General features: G+C 31.5%; 1 protein-coding gene across 1 annotated transcript; it reads right to left on the reverse strand.

Moving 5' to 3' along the window:
- Nucleotides 1-1582: 1582 nt before the first annotated feature.
- On the reverse strand, nt 1583-2577 carry LOC108468792 (uncharacterized). Its single transcript, XM_017769648.1, has 2 exons — nt 2365-2577; nt 1583-2116 (listed from the first exon to the last, which is right to left on the reverse strand). Exons 1-2 carry the CDS (start codon nt 2575-2577, stop codon nt 1583-1585), a joined length of 747 nt encoding a protein of 248 aa, XP_017625137.1.
- Between the last annotated feature and the right edge of the window lie 14455 nt (nt 2578-17032).

The raw sequence follows: 17032 nt of genomic DNA on the forward strand, positions 1-17032 counted from the left end.
AGCTTCCCGATATGGCTCGCTTGAACTTCCTGATATATGGCTATGCGGAGCTCCCCGATTAATAACTCTTCAGAGCTACCCATTGTAGGCTAGTACGAGTTTCCCAAATACGGCTCTTAATAGCTTCCTGCTTAGCTCGGATAAGCTTCCCGTTTATGTGCTTTTATAAGCACTCCCGGATATAAGTTGATGGATTTACCATATTGTATACTTCGTATGTACTGCCCATGTATCCATCGATATTTTAAAATAATTTAACCGGTAAAGTTCTTGTATGAGATGATATGAATTCAAGATGAGTTATTATGAGAAATACTTGATATACAAAAATGTGATATGTATATGTTCATTGGAAACTAGAACTAATAAATGTATGTACGTGGAAATGGAATATTGATGAGCTCATCTATATTTCTTAGTATCTATATGAATTACAATACTAACATGCTTGATAAAGATGTATATGTGTTTAGGTCATTGATTAGATTGATTTGGGTGTTCTATGTAAGCTTATTTTAGATGAACATGACTGGTAAGTTAAATTCATGTTATACGAATTTAATAACCATTAAATGCTTACTTGGTTTTCTTTTCTTTGTTTTATAGTACTTGGAAGCTTGTGACGGTTGGACGTGGTCAGAGCAACATCACACTATCCTTCAACTCATTTTGGTATAAATAGCAAACTATTTTTTGGTATAATGGCATGTATAGATTAAGTTGGTCAATGATGTCATATATATATAGTTGGTTGTAACTAGCCATTGGAATGGCTAGTGATGGTATGTTTGATGTATATGTAGGAGGTTTTATCATGTTTAATATATATGTGCTTGGTATGATAGATTGAATTTTGATAAACTTATATGATTATACAAATAGGTAAGTTCGAATACTCAAAATACATGTGATGATATATCATGTGTAAGAATAGTTTTGGGTTTGGTTTTAATGTCTTGAATTGGTTGGTGAAATTCAAGTGTTGTTGTAGGTTGAAAGAAAATTTGGGTGAGAAAAGTGGCCTTAAAAATGGCCTATTTTCGTCCATACGAGTAGAAACACGGGCGTGTGTCTCAACTGTGTGTGACATATAGTCATGCGCACGAGCATGTGGTTTGGTCGTATGTCCCCTGCATCCTTAAAATTGAGAAATAAAATGTCCAAGTATTTTCATATGGGCAAAGACATGGGCGTTTGTCTCAGCAGTGTGTGACACACGGCCTAGCACATGGGCGTGTGACTTGGCTGTGTGACCCCTGCACCTAATTTTTGAAAATTAAATTGTCCACACAGCCTAGCACATGGTCGTGTGGATGACCATATGACCCAATTTAGAGAGTTACACAGGCTAGGACACGGTCGTATGCCTCACATCGAATGCCCACACGGTCTGGGATATGGGCGTGTCACGTGGCTGTGTAAGCCAATTTAGAGAGGTATTTATATTCTTCAAAGAAAATAAATAAATGTCACATAAATTTTCATGAACAGTTTAAAACATAATATAATAATCATGTTCTTAAAAACATAACAAACTTGCGTAAAATTTATTCTTTAAGACTATAATAATAAAATTAAAAGATCAATTATTCCCTTCAGGGGTGGTGAAGAAATCAGCAGCTTCCAAATAGGTTGTACCAACGATGCCATAATCATCTTTGTCATTCTCAAAAAAAAAAATTGTCTCTATTTTCTTCCATCTATCCTTTAATGATTGTTGATATAGTTCTACAAGATGCTTTGGTGTACGATAGGTACGGGACCAATGGTTTTTACCTCCACAACGATAACACAAACTTTCCACTTTCCCAGTTATATTATTATCATTCTTTCCATCATTATGATCCCACTTCTGGTGAGTATTCCTGAAATGACCACCTCGTTCACGTCCACGTCCTCGACCGAGACCACTACCATGACCATGTCTTCGACCACGACTACTAGTGTGACCTTTATCCTTTCCTTTATATGATGTCGCACTCACTTTAAGGAATGAAGTAGAACCAATTGGACGTGACTCATGATATTTCATTAACAGTTCATTATTTTGCTCAACCACAAGAAGACAAGATATGAATTCAAAATATTTCTTAAAACCTTTTTCACGATATTGTGTCTACAGGACAATATTATTTGCGTGAAATGTGAAGTAATTTTTTTTAATATATCCTTATAAGTTATGTTCTCTCCTCATAATTTCAATTGGAAAGCGGTTCTAAATATAGCCGAGTTATATTCACTCACAGATTTAAAATCTTGTAATATCAAATATAGCCAATCATAGCGAGCTTTGGGAAGTATTATGGTTTTCTAATGATCATATCTTTCTTTTAGACTATTCCAAAGGAAAAGTAGATCTTTAACATTCAAATATTCAGTCTTTAGTCCCTCATGGAGATGATGGTGAAGAGATATTATAGCTTTGGCCTTATCTTGACTAGATGCTTTATTTCCTTCAATAATAGCTTCATTAAGGCCTTTTGCATCTAAATGTATTTCAGCATCTAACATCTCGGATAAATAGTTCTTTCCAGTAATATCAAGAGCCAAGAATTCAAGTTTTGCAAGGTTTGACATTAATGATATCGTTTGATCCAAACTAACAAAAAATGCAAGACTCTTGGATTGATGTAAGCGCTCGTGCTGATAATGTATTATAAACAAAAATAATAGATAAAAGCTAGATATGAGAATATGATGATTTCTATTACATTGTATACTTTTTCATCTTCTATTGCATTTTATACTTTTCATCATACTTACAAGTAGTATACTCCACTATATATAGGGATATTCTAATACGTAAATAAGAAAAAAGGGTTACAAGGAGATGAAAAATATTTAAGAAAGATGTAAGGCTAAAGGTTAAAAAAGATGAAAGGTGGAAGGTCGAGGGAGATGAAAGGTTGAACATCCATTAAATAAGATTCATAACAAGAAATATTTTTTTATGAATGTGACATGGAGATATATTGATATGTGGGAAATTGAAAATTAAGATAGAGACTAAATTAAATAAAGTGAAAAAGTATAGTGACTAAAGTCCAATTCATTTTTATGGAGGAGAGACCTAAATCCAATTTTTTCATCTTTAATTTATATTTAGAGACAAAATGATGGGATTAAAATCTTATAGCTGATGAGGTGGAAAGCTTTTGGAGATTATAGAAATTAAGGTTGAAAAGTGTTGAAATTTGATTGGAGGTAGAATAAATGGACTAAAGTGAAAAAAAATAGAAGAAGAAGAAGGAAAAGTGTAGAATTTTCTACACAATTTGAAGGTTGAAAAGCAACAGCTTGGGGCAACTAAAATAAAAGGAAAAAAAGGACTAGAAGTGTAATTATATCAAGAATATGTCATGAATCAAAAATGGAATTGTAGAGAAAATCTAGGGAAAAATAGTAATTTCTTAAATAAGAAAATTATGAGAAAATATCATGGTTTTTGGCAAAATATGAGCTATTGGATGAGATTGAAAAATAAGATGAAATCCTAGCCATTTGATTAAAATGATTAAAGTTAGATTTTATATATTAAATAATATTTTATTGTTAAACTAGTTGAGATATTTTGATGGAAAAATGAAGAAACTTCTTCATGTTTTATATAAGTGGTTCATGACACTTTCAAAAAAAAAGGGAGAGAAACTTTAATTTTTATACAATTAAGTCCTTTGTCATAAAATTTCACAATTTCACCCCATAACCTTGAAAATTTCCAAAGCAAGCCAAAGAGGAAAGATGAAGTATAGGTTTAGAAAAGCTTGTATAACATCTTGGAGGCAAGAGATACGAAACTAGAAGTAAAGAAAGTAGAAAGGAAAGTGAAAGATTGTGATGAAAGAGAAAAGAAGCAAAGAAAGTAAGGTTTTGTTTAAAAGAGAGGTAAGCATTTAATTGAAATCAAGTTAGTTTATTTTAATTTGAATATTTTGGTATTTAAATTTTAATATGAAAAAAACATGGTTATGGATATTAAATTTAGTAGTGAATATGTAAATAAAGGCACATTAGTTATGTAAGAAATGACAATGTGATTATTTAGTGATTAGAAAATTTCATGAAACTAAGGATTAAATTATAAATAGTGAAAAGTTATTTATTTGTCATAAATTGATAAGTGAATAGATGTAGTATAGTGAAATTATTATAGAAATGACTAAATTGTAAAGTTTATAAAAGATATTATGTGAAACCAATATTGTGATTAAAGACTTAAATGAAGTATTATGTGATAGTAATGAAGTGTAAAGTGATATAATATGTAACACCCCTAGCCCATATATGTAGCCAGATTAGGGCTACAGCGCATTACCAAAACATAACATCATACAATGAACAATTTAATTCATAAATAAAATCACAAAGTAAACATAACAAAATCAATCCAAAAACATACATACAGTCCCTTATAAGAGCACTCAAGGCACAAAACAGATATTGGAAATGATTTAGGACTAAATTGGAAACTGTAACAGCCTAATTTAGACCCTAATCGGAACGGTGATTTCGGGACCATGAATCCGAGTTAGAAAAATATTTTAAAATTATTTTCTATGTTTACCATGTGTGAATTTATATATGTGAAACTTTCGTGTTTTAATTTTGTTGTTTGAGTGGCCGATTTAAGAAAAGGGCTTAATTGCATAAAATGTAAAATTTGCATGCTAATTGTTAAAGTGCTTAATTGCTTTGTTCTTTTAATGTGGAGTACTTATAATGCAATTATACCATTGAAATTGGCATGGACACATTCGGTCACTAGTTAGTGGGTGGAAAAAATATTATAATAATATTAAAGTTATAATATAAGTAATAATATGTATATATTATAACATAAATTAAAAACAACCATGCATGTTCTTTATTATTGCCGAAACTAAAGAAAATAAGAAAGAAAAGAAAGCTTTAAGGGTTCGGCAACTTATTAAGCTCAATCAAGGTATGTAATTAGCTCGATTTGATAATTTTTACGTTTTTGAGATCGTTGTTAAGTTATCTACAAGACCCATGCTAGAATTTCTGATTTTGATGAATGTTTTAAGTTATGCCATTGATGAATATTTGTGTTTTGAGATGTTTGATGATGAGATATTAAAAATATGTTTTGTATTGGAGTTTTTAATGATTTTGAGTAATTAGGACTAAATTGTGAAAATAATAAATTGAGGGACTAAAATGTGAAATAAATGAAATAAATGGACTAGTATGAGAATAAGGAATATTCGGCCTAACAATGTTGTTGTGAGATTTTGCATATTTTGGGTTTTATGCAATAGGGACTAAATTGTGAAAAATGTGAAATATCAGGGGTAAAATTGAAATTTGCCCATTTGTGTGTTTTTGGATGAATTTGGTTGAATATTTGATTTGATAAATTTAATTTATATTAATTTAGATCAAGAAAAGAGAAAATCGGATTTAGATCGGGGAAAAAGTAAAGTTGTTGACTAGCCGATCCGTACCGATTTTTCATAGTCCGAGGTAAGTCTTTAAGCAATTAAATATCATTTTTTTATAACTTAGTTTAATATGCTGTTTGGAATCTATTGATTCATAAAAGAGCTAGTCGAATGTGTTTGAGCATAGAAATATTATATTTGAGTTTAATTCGACAGAGTTATATCATTTAAAAGTTTGTATGATCTATATGGAATATATGGAGTTTTTGTTATATGAATTGTGTCCTAGACAGCATTATAATAGGGATATTCGGGCTTTCAGCCTAGCAAGCTTTATGCTGGTGAATGTAATCGGGCTTTATGCCTAGCAGGTTATTGCCGGTGAATAATATCAGACTTTGAGTCTAGCAGGCCTTGTCTTGGGTGTTCCGATTCGAGCTTATGCCTAAAGGTTTTATACCGGTGATTTATTTTCAAGCCTATGCTTATAAGATTACGAGTTGATGTGTTATAAATTATATGTTAATGAAGTATATGATATATGTGGTATGTTTTAAAATGGTTAATTGATGTTAGTAAATTTGAAAGTGGATTGATGTAATGATCACTATATATATATAAATTTCATGATATAATTATTTGTTCGGTTTAGGTTTTGAGTTTGAGTAAAATATATTTGAATAATGAGTTTAGAAAATGTAATTTATGAGATGTTTATACATGTTTTCATATGTGAATATATATTTGTTAATGAAAATGTGATTATTTGAAAGGTATAGATTAGGTTGAATTTTAAGGTATGATTTGTAAATGCAATATGATAAATAAAGTATGTTTATTATTTAATTAGTTATATGCTTAATATAATTATGAGTATGACTTATATGAATAAGTGAATGTTTGAAATTTTGTTTTTGTTCAATAACGCCTCGTGACCCTAGTCCGGCGACGGATACGGGTTAGGGGTGTTACAGAAACATATGAAAATTTTCCAACTGCAGGGGTCACAAGGCCGTGTGACTCATACGGCCAAGAGACATGCTCGCGTCTTAGGTCGTGTGGGTATTCGAAATAGGGACCCACGGCCATGTCTCAGCCTGTGTTCGTACCTGTGTAACTTACTGACTTTGGTCACACGGCCAATCCACACGCCTGTGTGCCAAGTCGTATGCTAGGTCGTGTAATAGCCTGACTTGCAACCCTTTTAAAGCTATAAGAGACACACAGTATTGTCGTCTGGCTCTGTGTCATACACAGCTAAGACTGTAACACCCCTTACCCGTATTCGAAGCCGGGACAAGGTAAGGGGTGTTACATTTAGTGGTATCAGAGCTATGGTTTAGTAGGTTCTCGGACTAACTTAGCATGAATAAGAGTCTAGCTATACATGCCACCAATCTGTGATAGTGTGATGTCTCCCGATGCGAATGAGAACCATCTTGTTTAGACAGAGGTACTTTCCAACCGAACTACACCGACCATGTTAAATGTGAAGCTAAGGTATTGGGTAAAGTACAGTTATGATGAGCCTAAACTCAGAAAAGTATGAATAAAAGTTCATGATATATATGTGATAACATGTGAGATAAAAGTTTATGTTACGAGGAATACTCATGCTTGTTTGATATTCATATGATGTTGTGCACTTGACTTGTTTGATTAAGTGAATGTGATAAAAAAAATTCATAAAGGTATGAATAAAGGTTTATAATATCATGTTACAGATAAAAATGTCATTTTCTCGATTGGACGTTGAATGTTGATAAATTTTAACGATATCTTTAAATGAGACAAAGGATTATAATGTAATGAACTTATTTACGTTAAATTGATGGATTGATTCATATGAATGTAATGATATGTATATGATGAAGTGCCAGATAAAAGTTTTGATTGTGACATATTTATCCATGTTTGTTTGGCCCTCATAAGATGTTATGTGCATGACTTGTTTGATTGAATGAATGGGATAAGTAAAGTTATTTAGAATCCATAGAATGCTGCATAAATGCACTGGTTTAAATAAGATAACTGAAAAGTTCATGTCATACAAATGTGAATAATAGTTTGCCTGAAGTGGATGATATGCTTGTGAAAATGTTACTATGATGATGAAATAGTGTTATATGTATATGTGTATGAGAGACGAGTTAGGGACCTTGCGACCCTACCCCCTTACCAGAGTGGTGTTTTGTAAAGGATTTTATAAGATCAGTGTTGAATAAGCTCACAAGTATGAGACCAAAGAGTTCAGCTGTAGAATGATTATAACTATGATTAGAGATTAATTGGATTGACAAGTAAAGACAGAGCTAGTAAAGTGTGATGTCAAGAAGCGTATTAACTGGAATTTCTTCAGAACCAATCTTCTTCAATGAAAATCATAATATGGGATTTTTAATAACAGAAATAGTTGGAGGAATAAATCTTGACAAGTAAGATATCGGAATGTGGCAATTATAGTAAGCAGATTATGACTACCTCTCTTGAGGTACTCTATGAGTTCATTTACTCTCGAAAGTATTACTGGGGCTATCTATTTTCAGATAAATTTTTATTGTGCGAAAATGTTTTCTAATCTTGGAATAAGATGAAAGTATTGATAGTCTGACTGGTATATAATTTGTATTGCTCTATTTTCCCTCTGGCATTCTATTATGTTCCGTCTGTTGGGATTTTATGAGATAATGTACCTGATGTTACGATTCTGTTCCTTCTAATGGATGCTCTGTTCGATATGTATATATATGGGAAGGTACATTATCCTTATTGCATTTAGTTCTAGTGGGCCTGAATGATATGTTCTTCTGGACTTCTTTCTTCTGGGAATTTATTGAAATCTTCCATATTTTCTTATGAGCTTTGTTCTGGGTCTTTCATTATGATATTGTGTCTTGGATTTCCTTATCTTGGATTTCTCTATCTTATACTTCTTAATCTTGGTTTTCTTGTTATCTATATCCGGAATTTATCAATCACGACTCATATCTACAGTGTGTTCTTCAGTTGTGATAATCATGTCAAATGTGATTATGCTTCTGCTTTGATCATAGTAATGTGGTAATTCTAGTATCTGGATTTCTCTAAATCTTTGTGAAGGATTTGACATCGGTAAAGGCATAAGTGGTGAAATTGCTAGTATCAGCTTGTATGATGGATTTCTTTTCTCAAGAAAGTTAATCAAGTTAATGCCTTCGATTGGGAACATTTATACTACCTTGAGCTAATGCAACTGAAATGAACTTTGATTAGTATGATGAGTGAATTTTGCATGATTACATGTTAAATTGTTTTGACAACTGAAAGAAAGGATTTCCTGAAACTTTATCAAGTAATAATTAAAGCCGACTTGGTTGTTCAGTTTGTATGGGTTATTGTTTGAAAGATTTAATGGGATATTTATGTTCGAATTTTTTTCCCAAGTTTGAGAATAAGATTTTATCTCTCCGGGTAAAAGACAGATAGTCTGAATGAAAGTGTATATATCTTAGAAGAATACGATTTAAAGTTGCTTTGAATGATAAAGATTTTGTCCTGTGAAAGTTGAATGGTCTACTACATGTTGGTAACAATTTGAATATATGAGAATATTGTTAACCGAAGCCTTGAAACTGGTTTAGTCTGCATTGAGCAAAGACTTCTCGATTTTCAGTGATGTGTTTTAAGACAAGAAGGGCAGTGTGATAGCTTAAAGTATCTGCTGTCATAGAAAGACTTAAGTTGAGATAGTGTAGGTGACTTGAATTATTAAAGGATGATAAGATAGTTATGGTATGATCTCTGAGAATGAGATAACTATAGATTTCATATTAGAATTATTCCTATCTTTGAGAGAGAAAGATGTTATATGACTTGTTGTTAAGTAATTGATGAATCTGCAAATCATGTCGGTAAGTACTGAATTTCCGCTCATCAGACTTATGGGATTAAGTATCTTTGAGATTGTTGAATTTCTTAAAATGCTAGTTTTTTTTAATCAGATTGAGATCCGGGATTTATATCGTGAATTATTGAAAAAGCTAATTGAGGCTCTAAATTTTAATGATAACCAGAGTTCGAACTAGTGAACTGTCGGGCTGTATAAAATGATAGAGAACTTAAGGCCATAATGATCGAGCTAGCTACGCCATTTGAATCCGAGAGAATTCAAGTATAATGTGTATATACATATTCTATGACGGTATGGGTTCAACCCTTGTATACATGAGTTCTCTGATAGAAGTCAAGATTCGATTGATGCGTCGTATAACACAAAATTGTTCATGACTTTAGTATAAGAAATTAAAGAGCTAAGTATTAAACATAGCCTGAGTAAAGGTTATTCAACAATGATTATGAGATAGTGGAGTTTATGTGAAAATCGAACCACTCTTCTGGTAAGATTTTCGAGGACGAAAATCCTTAAAGGGGGGAGAGTTGTAACATTCTGAATTAGGGCCTAGTCGGAACAGTGGTTTCGGGACCATAAATCCGACAAAATAAAATTTATTTTTATTATATTTTTATGGTCTACAATTTCATGGGATGATTTCGTGAAAATTTTGTTAAAAAATTTTGACGTTTGGGCACTCAATTTGGTCAAAAGGACTAAATTGTAAAAAGTGTAAAAATTGAGTCCTACATGTTAGAGGTGTCTAATTGTTATGAAATTTTAATTTGGAGGCCCTTAAATGGTAATTAGACCATTGGATAATTTGTTGGACAAAAATGGACATGAAATGGGTGAAATAGAATATTTTTAAGTTAGGGGCATTTTGGTAATCTAGTAATTAAAATGAATTAAAAACAAAATTAAAAGCCAATTTTCTCCATCTTCTACCCCATGGTCGAAACTTGCATGGAAAAGACATAGCTAGGGTTTTTCAAGCTTCCAAGCTCGATTATCAAGGAAAATGAGATTCGGGCATAGATTGGAAATGAATGAAATTATGAACTAAATCAGAATATATAGTCGTACTGGAACCCGAGGTAAGTTCATGTGATTTTAATAATGCAATATTGTATTTGAATGCTAATGCTTCGATATTACGTGAGTTGTAAGTATATATATGTGAATAATTTGATATTATGTGATTATTTTAATGATATAACATGTTCTTGATGTTTTGCTATTATGATGAAAATGTTGCAATGCCATGTGATTATGAGATATTGCTATGTGAATGAAGCCACAATTAGAGTACGTCCGGTAAAGGTTTGGAAGTTTGATGGAATATGATGTTTCTTTGAAACGAGTAAGTTTGTATGTAAATAATATTTCGATTATTTTTATGTTATTATCTTTTGTTATTATATAAGATGTGGCTGCCTATAGAATGATCAATTGATGTAAACTATGAATCGGAATTGACTAAGAACGAGTTAGTAAGATTTTAAAAAGTGAAGAATTTCCTGATCGAGCCTTTGGAATAGAAGAGATACAAATGATCTGTTGTGAGTCACGTGTGTAGAACTAAGTGCAGCTACTACATGTACCAGATTGATAGGTCACATGTGTAGTACTAAGTGCAGGCTACTATGCGTACCCGTTAACTTTGAATCACGTGTGTAGTACTAAGTGCAGGCTACTACGTGTATCAGATGGTTAAGTCAAGTGTGTAGTACTAAATGCAGGCTACTACGTGTACTAGATTGATAGGTCGCATGTGTAGTACTAAATGCAGGCTACTATGCGTACCAGAGAACTTCGGTTACAAGGGTGGTATATGCACAAGCCACTGGGTATCTGTTATTATTCCTATGAGTTCAACGGGAAATTTACTAAGTGAAAATACATATGTACATGACTATGTTATGAATAAGTGCAAATATATCTATGTGAAAAGTTGTGAGCAATGTGCTCGATAGTTGAGCGAATCTTTTGGTAAGATAGAATGGAGTAAGTGAAATTATGTAAAAGTGAAATTTTGTAATAAAATATTTTTGGACAGCAGCAGTTGTGTGACTTTGAAAAATCACAAAAAATGGTAGAAATTGAATTAGAGGTTGAATAAGATATTAAATTAAATATTAATGAGTCTATTTTCTCATAAAAGAAACAGTGAAGGCAAAAGAATTTCATATTCTGTGATAATTGGATTTTTGTGAGACAAGGTCAGAATGATTTTGAAATCCCCTGTTTTGATTTAGGAAAATCATTTAAAATTTTAAAAAAATAATTATGGGTCATAATTTGCATAGTCTAGTTTTTAGGAAAATTAGTGGTTCTCAATTTGGAGTCCTGTACCATGAGATAAATTATTTTTAGTGAAGAGAGGTTGGAACTATCAGACAGTGAAATAGGGGTATATTTAATGAATAAACTGTACTTACTGGCTAGGCCAAAAATTCTAAAAATTTTATGGTAAGAAGATATATGAGTCTAGTTTCAGAGAAAATTAATGGGTCTTAATTTGGAGTTTCGTAGCTTCGGATATAAATAAATTAGAAACTATGACTCGAGAAAACAACATGACCAGAAAATCAGCAAAAGTGTAATTATGATTACATTTTCATGGAATCATGTTGATAATTTGCTTATTATTTTCATATGGACTTACTAAGCTTTAAACTTACTCCCTCCTCTCCATTTCCTTATGTGTTCTCAGGTCAGCTCGAGGTTGGAGACCGTCGGAGGCAGCATCACACTATCAAGCCAACAACTCCAAAGTATTTTCATATGTGTATTAAATACTTTCAAGTGAGTGGCACGTATAAGGACTAGTTTTTATGTTAGATGTTATGATTAGCCAAATGTATCGGCTTATATTGATTTATTGTATATGGCCATGAGATGTGGCTTAAATGGTTATGGCTTGTAAGCCTAATTATTCTTGCTATGTGTTAATGTTTGTGATGTGTTTATAATTGGTTGTTATGAATGATTAGTACAACACATGTACATGATGAATGCTCTAAGACCATTCGAGGTGGTTGTGGCCATGGAATGAATGTGTGCCATGGTAGTAAGTTGATAATGATTGAATATGGAAAATTGTAGAATGTGAATTGGAATGTCTAACTAGGTGTAACATGAGTGTAGGTAATAAACACATGTATGACAACATGTAAGTGCTTTAACGGAATTTTACTAAATGATGGTTAACCATTAAATTGATGTTATAATGTGTGTCTATAATGTATATAAGTATGGGAGAGAATTAAGGACAACATAAGGCTTGGAAAATAGCCTAAGTGTTTGGCTACACGGGCAGAGACACGGCCATGTGTCTTAGCCGTGTGGAGGACGCAGCCTAGCACACGGGCGTGTGGCTTGGCCTTGTGGATCAATTTTTTTTGCTGACGTCATAAACAGAGAGTTACACGGCCTGAGGATACGAGCGTGTTGAAGACACACAAGCGTGTCCTTGTGTCCACACGGGCGTGTGACCCTGCTTCATGAAAATTTCTCTAAGTTTTCCCAGAGCTTTCTAAAGTCCTCGGTTTAGTCCCGAACCACCCCGATGTATGTTTTAGGCCTCGAAGGCCTATATAAGGGACGATCTACATGTGTTTGAAAATTTTTAATTTGGATGAAATTTTATGGCCGGTTTCGTATGTTTGTGAATGTTTAAGTCCAATAACTCCTCGAACCCTGTCCCGGCTTCAGATACGGGTAAGGAGTGTTACAAAGACACACGCCCGTGTAGAAGAAAAGTAGGCCATTTCCAAGCTATTTTTCTCACCCAAACTCACAATTCATGCTCAAGCCATTTGCACCTAAAAACAAACATTCAAAACTCACTTACATATGCATATTAAAGCATTCGCATCAATTTAACAACCACACAATATACCATATAATCTTAATAACTTACCAACTAATTTATCAACCAAAATAACATATATACAAGCCACACATAATGGCTAAATTCATTGAACAAAACACCTATACATGACATTATAACCATGATTCAAAATCTTCAAAATATACCGATATAACCAATGGATAGTGTGATGGATCTCCAACTATCTTCCAAACCGCACGAACCTCCGATTAACTAGAATTATAAGAGAAAAATCACACAAGTAAGCATAAAATGCTTAGTAAGTTCATAAATCATTAACATTACTTACCATTTCATTATAAAAGCATAAAAGCAAATAGTGAACATATCTAACATTGCTTGGCACAAGCCTAAGCACCAACAACAATTCACAAGTATAATTAGCATATAAATTAACCAAACTCATTATACGACAAAGAGTTTCATTAAGCTTTCCATGAAAACATTCCTTCTATTGTAAACATACTAAAGATTTTTAATCAATATCTTATCATAACTTTCCCATGCTTTCGTGATATTATAAGTCAATGCTTATACCGATGGTTCACTTTTTGTATACTCATTGAACCACTAAAATAGTATCGGATACACAGGAATCTCGCACACTAAGTGCCCAAATGTGGTCAAACCATTCTAACTCATATCTCATATCAATGTTCTTTCTTGAGCCATAAATGGGTCTGCTCACACAAGCTGTCAGTCAAGACATAGCTACATGGTGCTGCTCATACAAGCTGTCAAGTAACCGTAACATATGCCGAAAACTCAGCCACCGATAGGACGTACGAGACCAGCACCTAGAACACGGTAACCCCTAATGACATGTCATTTGTATCCTATATATTCCTAAGGCTCAAATGGGATCCGAAAATCACCAAAACTTCGTTGGATATTTCCGTAGAGTCATAATGCGAAGAATATAACATAAAAGTATTTAAATCGAACATAATTTAATGCTAATTAAATATACGAACTTACCTCAAACACGTACAGAAAAAAACGATTGATTAATCCAATACTTTTTCTTTTTCCCGATCTAAATTCGTACATTACTTTTCTTGATCTATATAATCAAATTTAATTCATTCAAAATTCATTCTAAACAATTAAATCCAAAAATCATATTTTGGAAAAATCATATTTTGGAAAATTTATACTTTTGTCCCTGTAATTTTGAATTCAATGCAATTTAGTCCCTATCTCATGAAAATGAAAATTCATGCAATTTAATCCACACCATGCTAGGCGAATATTAACTTAGTCCATAGCAATCCCTTTATTTCATTTATTTCACATTTTCACCATGAATATTTTTCTATTTTTTTAAAATAAAATCCTTAATTGACAATTTCATCAAAAATTCGTATACAAAAGTTGCTCAAATATCATCAAATATTCATTTTCATCCTTTAAACATCAAAAACAACCAACATACATTCATGGTAAAATCCTAGACTTTTAACAATTTTGCTAATTAGTCCCTAGGCTAGCTAGATTAAGCTATAACGACTCCAAAAACATATAAATCATTAAAAATCGAGCAAAAATGCACTTACATGCACTAGGAATGTTGGCCAAATGTTGAATGCTCAAAAATGGTGTCTTGCCCTAGTTTTTTTTTTTTTTGTAGAAGAAGAAATTCTTCTTTTATTCATTTTTATTTTAAGTTGATTTATTATTTACTTAATTAACCTTAAGTAATAACCTTTAAAACTATGAAAAAAAAAAGTTCATCTTCGTCCACTATTTATCTTAATGGTCTAATTACCAGTTAAGGCCAGTTATATTCTAACTTCATGTTAAATTGACACCTTCTCTAATAGAACACAAGTTTTGCACTTTATGCAAATTTAATCCTTTTTATCAAATTAAAAATACAAACAATAAAATTTCTTCACGAAACTTTTATACAACACCACTAACATGTTGTAGACATTAAAATAATAATAAAATAATTTTTTAGATGTCAAATTTGTAGTCCCGAAACCACTGTTCCTATTTTCTTTGAAAGCAGGTTGTTACATAATAATTATTGAATTTTCATGAATTTAAGGACTAAAATGTAAAATGTTCAAAAATTACTATGTGTGCTAAAATAATGAAACAAAATATTTAAGTAAAGTGTTATAAGAAAGTAAAGTGCTTAATGATAGTGAATTGAAATCTAAAGTGTGAAATGGTGTGAATATATGTTATGTTTGTATTTTTATGAATTATGAATAAAGTGAATATGTGAAATAAAAATGTAGTAAATGTGTTTGTGTGATTCAAAGTAAATAAGTCATATGATACAAAGTGATATATTTGTGATATTCAAGTATGTTATATGAAAGTGATATGTGAATAAATGCATTAGTGAACTTAGAGGAAATATGATACATGATAATGAAATGATTTTAGGGTTGAACAAAGGGGATTAGGAGAGGAGAAGTGGGTTATGTGATGTGTTTAATGGAGTTTTGTTATTAGAGTTCCATTAAAGGTCAAGAGTTCTGTTTTGACCTAATGTATCGAAATTATTGAAATTTTTTAAGACTCACTAAGGACTGCAAAAGTGTTATGTGAAAGTAAAAGTGTTATAATGATATATGTGTTTCAGTAATACATGTGAATTAAGTAAAAGTGTTATAATGATATATGTGTTTTAGTAATACATGTGAATTACGTATTAAGTGAAACATGTGACTTAAGAGTTTATGTTATGTTTGTGACATGAGACAAAGATTTATGTGAATGTGAAAGTTGATTAGTGACTATATGTATTAAAGTAAAAACTATAAGTTAGAAAATTAATTTAAATGATTTTATGTTTTGGAAAATGAATTGAAATTTTAAGCATATTAGTGAAAGAAACTATGTGAATAAATATTATTCAAATTTTACTTGAATTGTATATATATCAAAATGGTAAGATTGAATCCAGTTGAGTACTTACTAGCTATTCACGTAGCTTAACGCATTTGTTTTAAATGCATAGGTGATAGATAAGTTTTGAAAAGAGTCGAGGATTGCTACTTCAGTTTGAATCACATCACTCCTCAGCTTCAAGTTCAAGCAATTTGGTATATATATTTTGGATTTAGTTTAGCATGTACTTAGGTTTATTAGTAAAAAAAAAGTGAATTATGTATAAATAATAATGTTTTGTTCTATAAGTTACCTTGATTATAATGAAACAAGAATATGTTTAAGTGGTGAGTTTAATGTTTAAATGTAACATCTTTTACTTGGATTGGGTGAGGGCTATTACAAACTAAATTGACAAATTTTGTAAATTTGAGACTAAATTTATTGAATTTTTAGACTTTGAACTAAAAGGACAAATTTTTGTAAACATTGAGGACTATTTGTTGAGTTTTTTAGATTTAGAATCAAGTTGATAGAATGTGTAAACATTTTAAGGCTAAATTTGTTATTAAGCCAATAAAAATGGCCAACATCAGTTCTTCATCACTCGTTTAATAACAACATCTAATTGGAGAGTGATTAGAATATTTAATTTCGAAAAATTGAGTGGTTGGCTAAAATAGAACTAAAGATATAGTTGGATGGCTATTCTTTTAATTCACCCTAATACTTTAAAAGAAAATATTTGATACACTAGTAGTGAAGTTTTTGTACTTCACAAGTAAGATTAGGGAGTTGAGAAGTGTCCTATAAAATATAGTGAAATATTAAAAAATTATATTTAAAAAAGAAACACATAATAACTTTTTAAAACTATTTATAAAATAAAAAAATACACTACCAATATACTAAATATTAACCCTTACTTTAAACATAAAAAAAATAAAATAAAAAAACCCTCAAAGAATGTTCTATTTTTTCCTTTTTCTCTTCTCCACGTGACCAGATCTTGAAAGA

Source organism: Gossypium arboreum, chromosome 8 (genome assembly GCF_025698485.1).
Source record: "Gossypium arboreum isolate Shixiya-1 chromosome 8, ASM2569848v2, whole genome shotgun sequence".
Classification (NCBI taxonomy): Eukaryota; Viridiplantae; Streptophyta; class Magnoliopsida; order Malvales; family Malvaceae; genus Gossypium; species Gossypium arboreum.

What these genes read in the sequence shown, in the direction of transcription:
- LOC108468792 (XM_017769648.1), bottom strand. Translation starts at nt 2,577, where the DNA reads ATGTCAAACCTTGCAAAACTTGAATTCTTGGCTCTTGATATTACTGGA. An exon ending in TAAAGACTGAATATTTGAAT is followed by an intron (nt 2,117 to 2,364) that starts GTTAAAGATCTA and finishes ATTGTCCTGTAG; the next exon opens with ACACAATATCGTGAAAAAGG.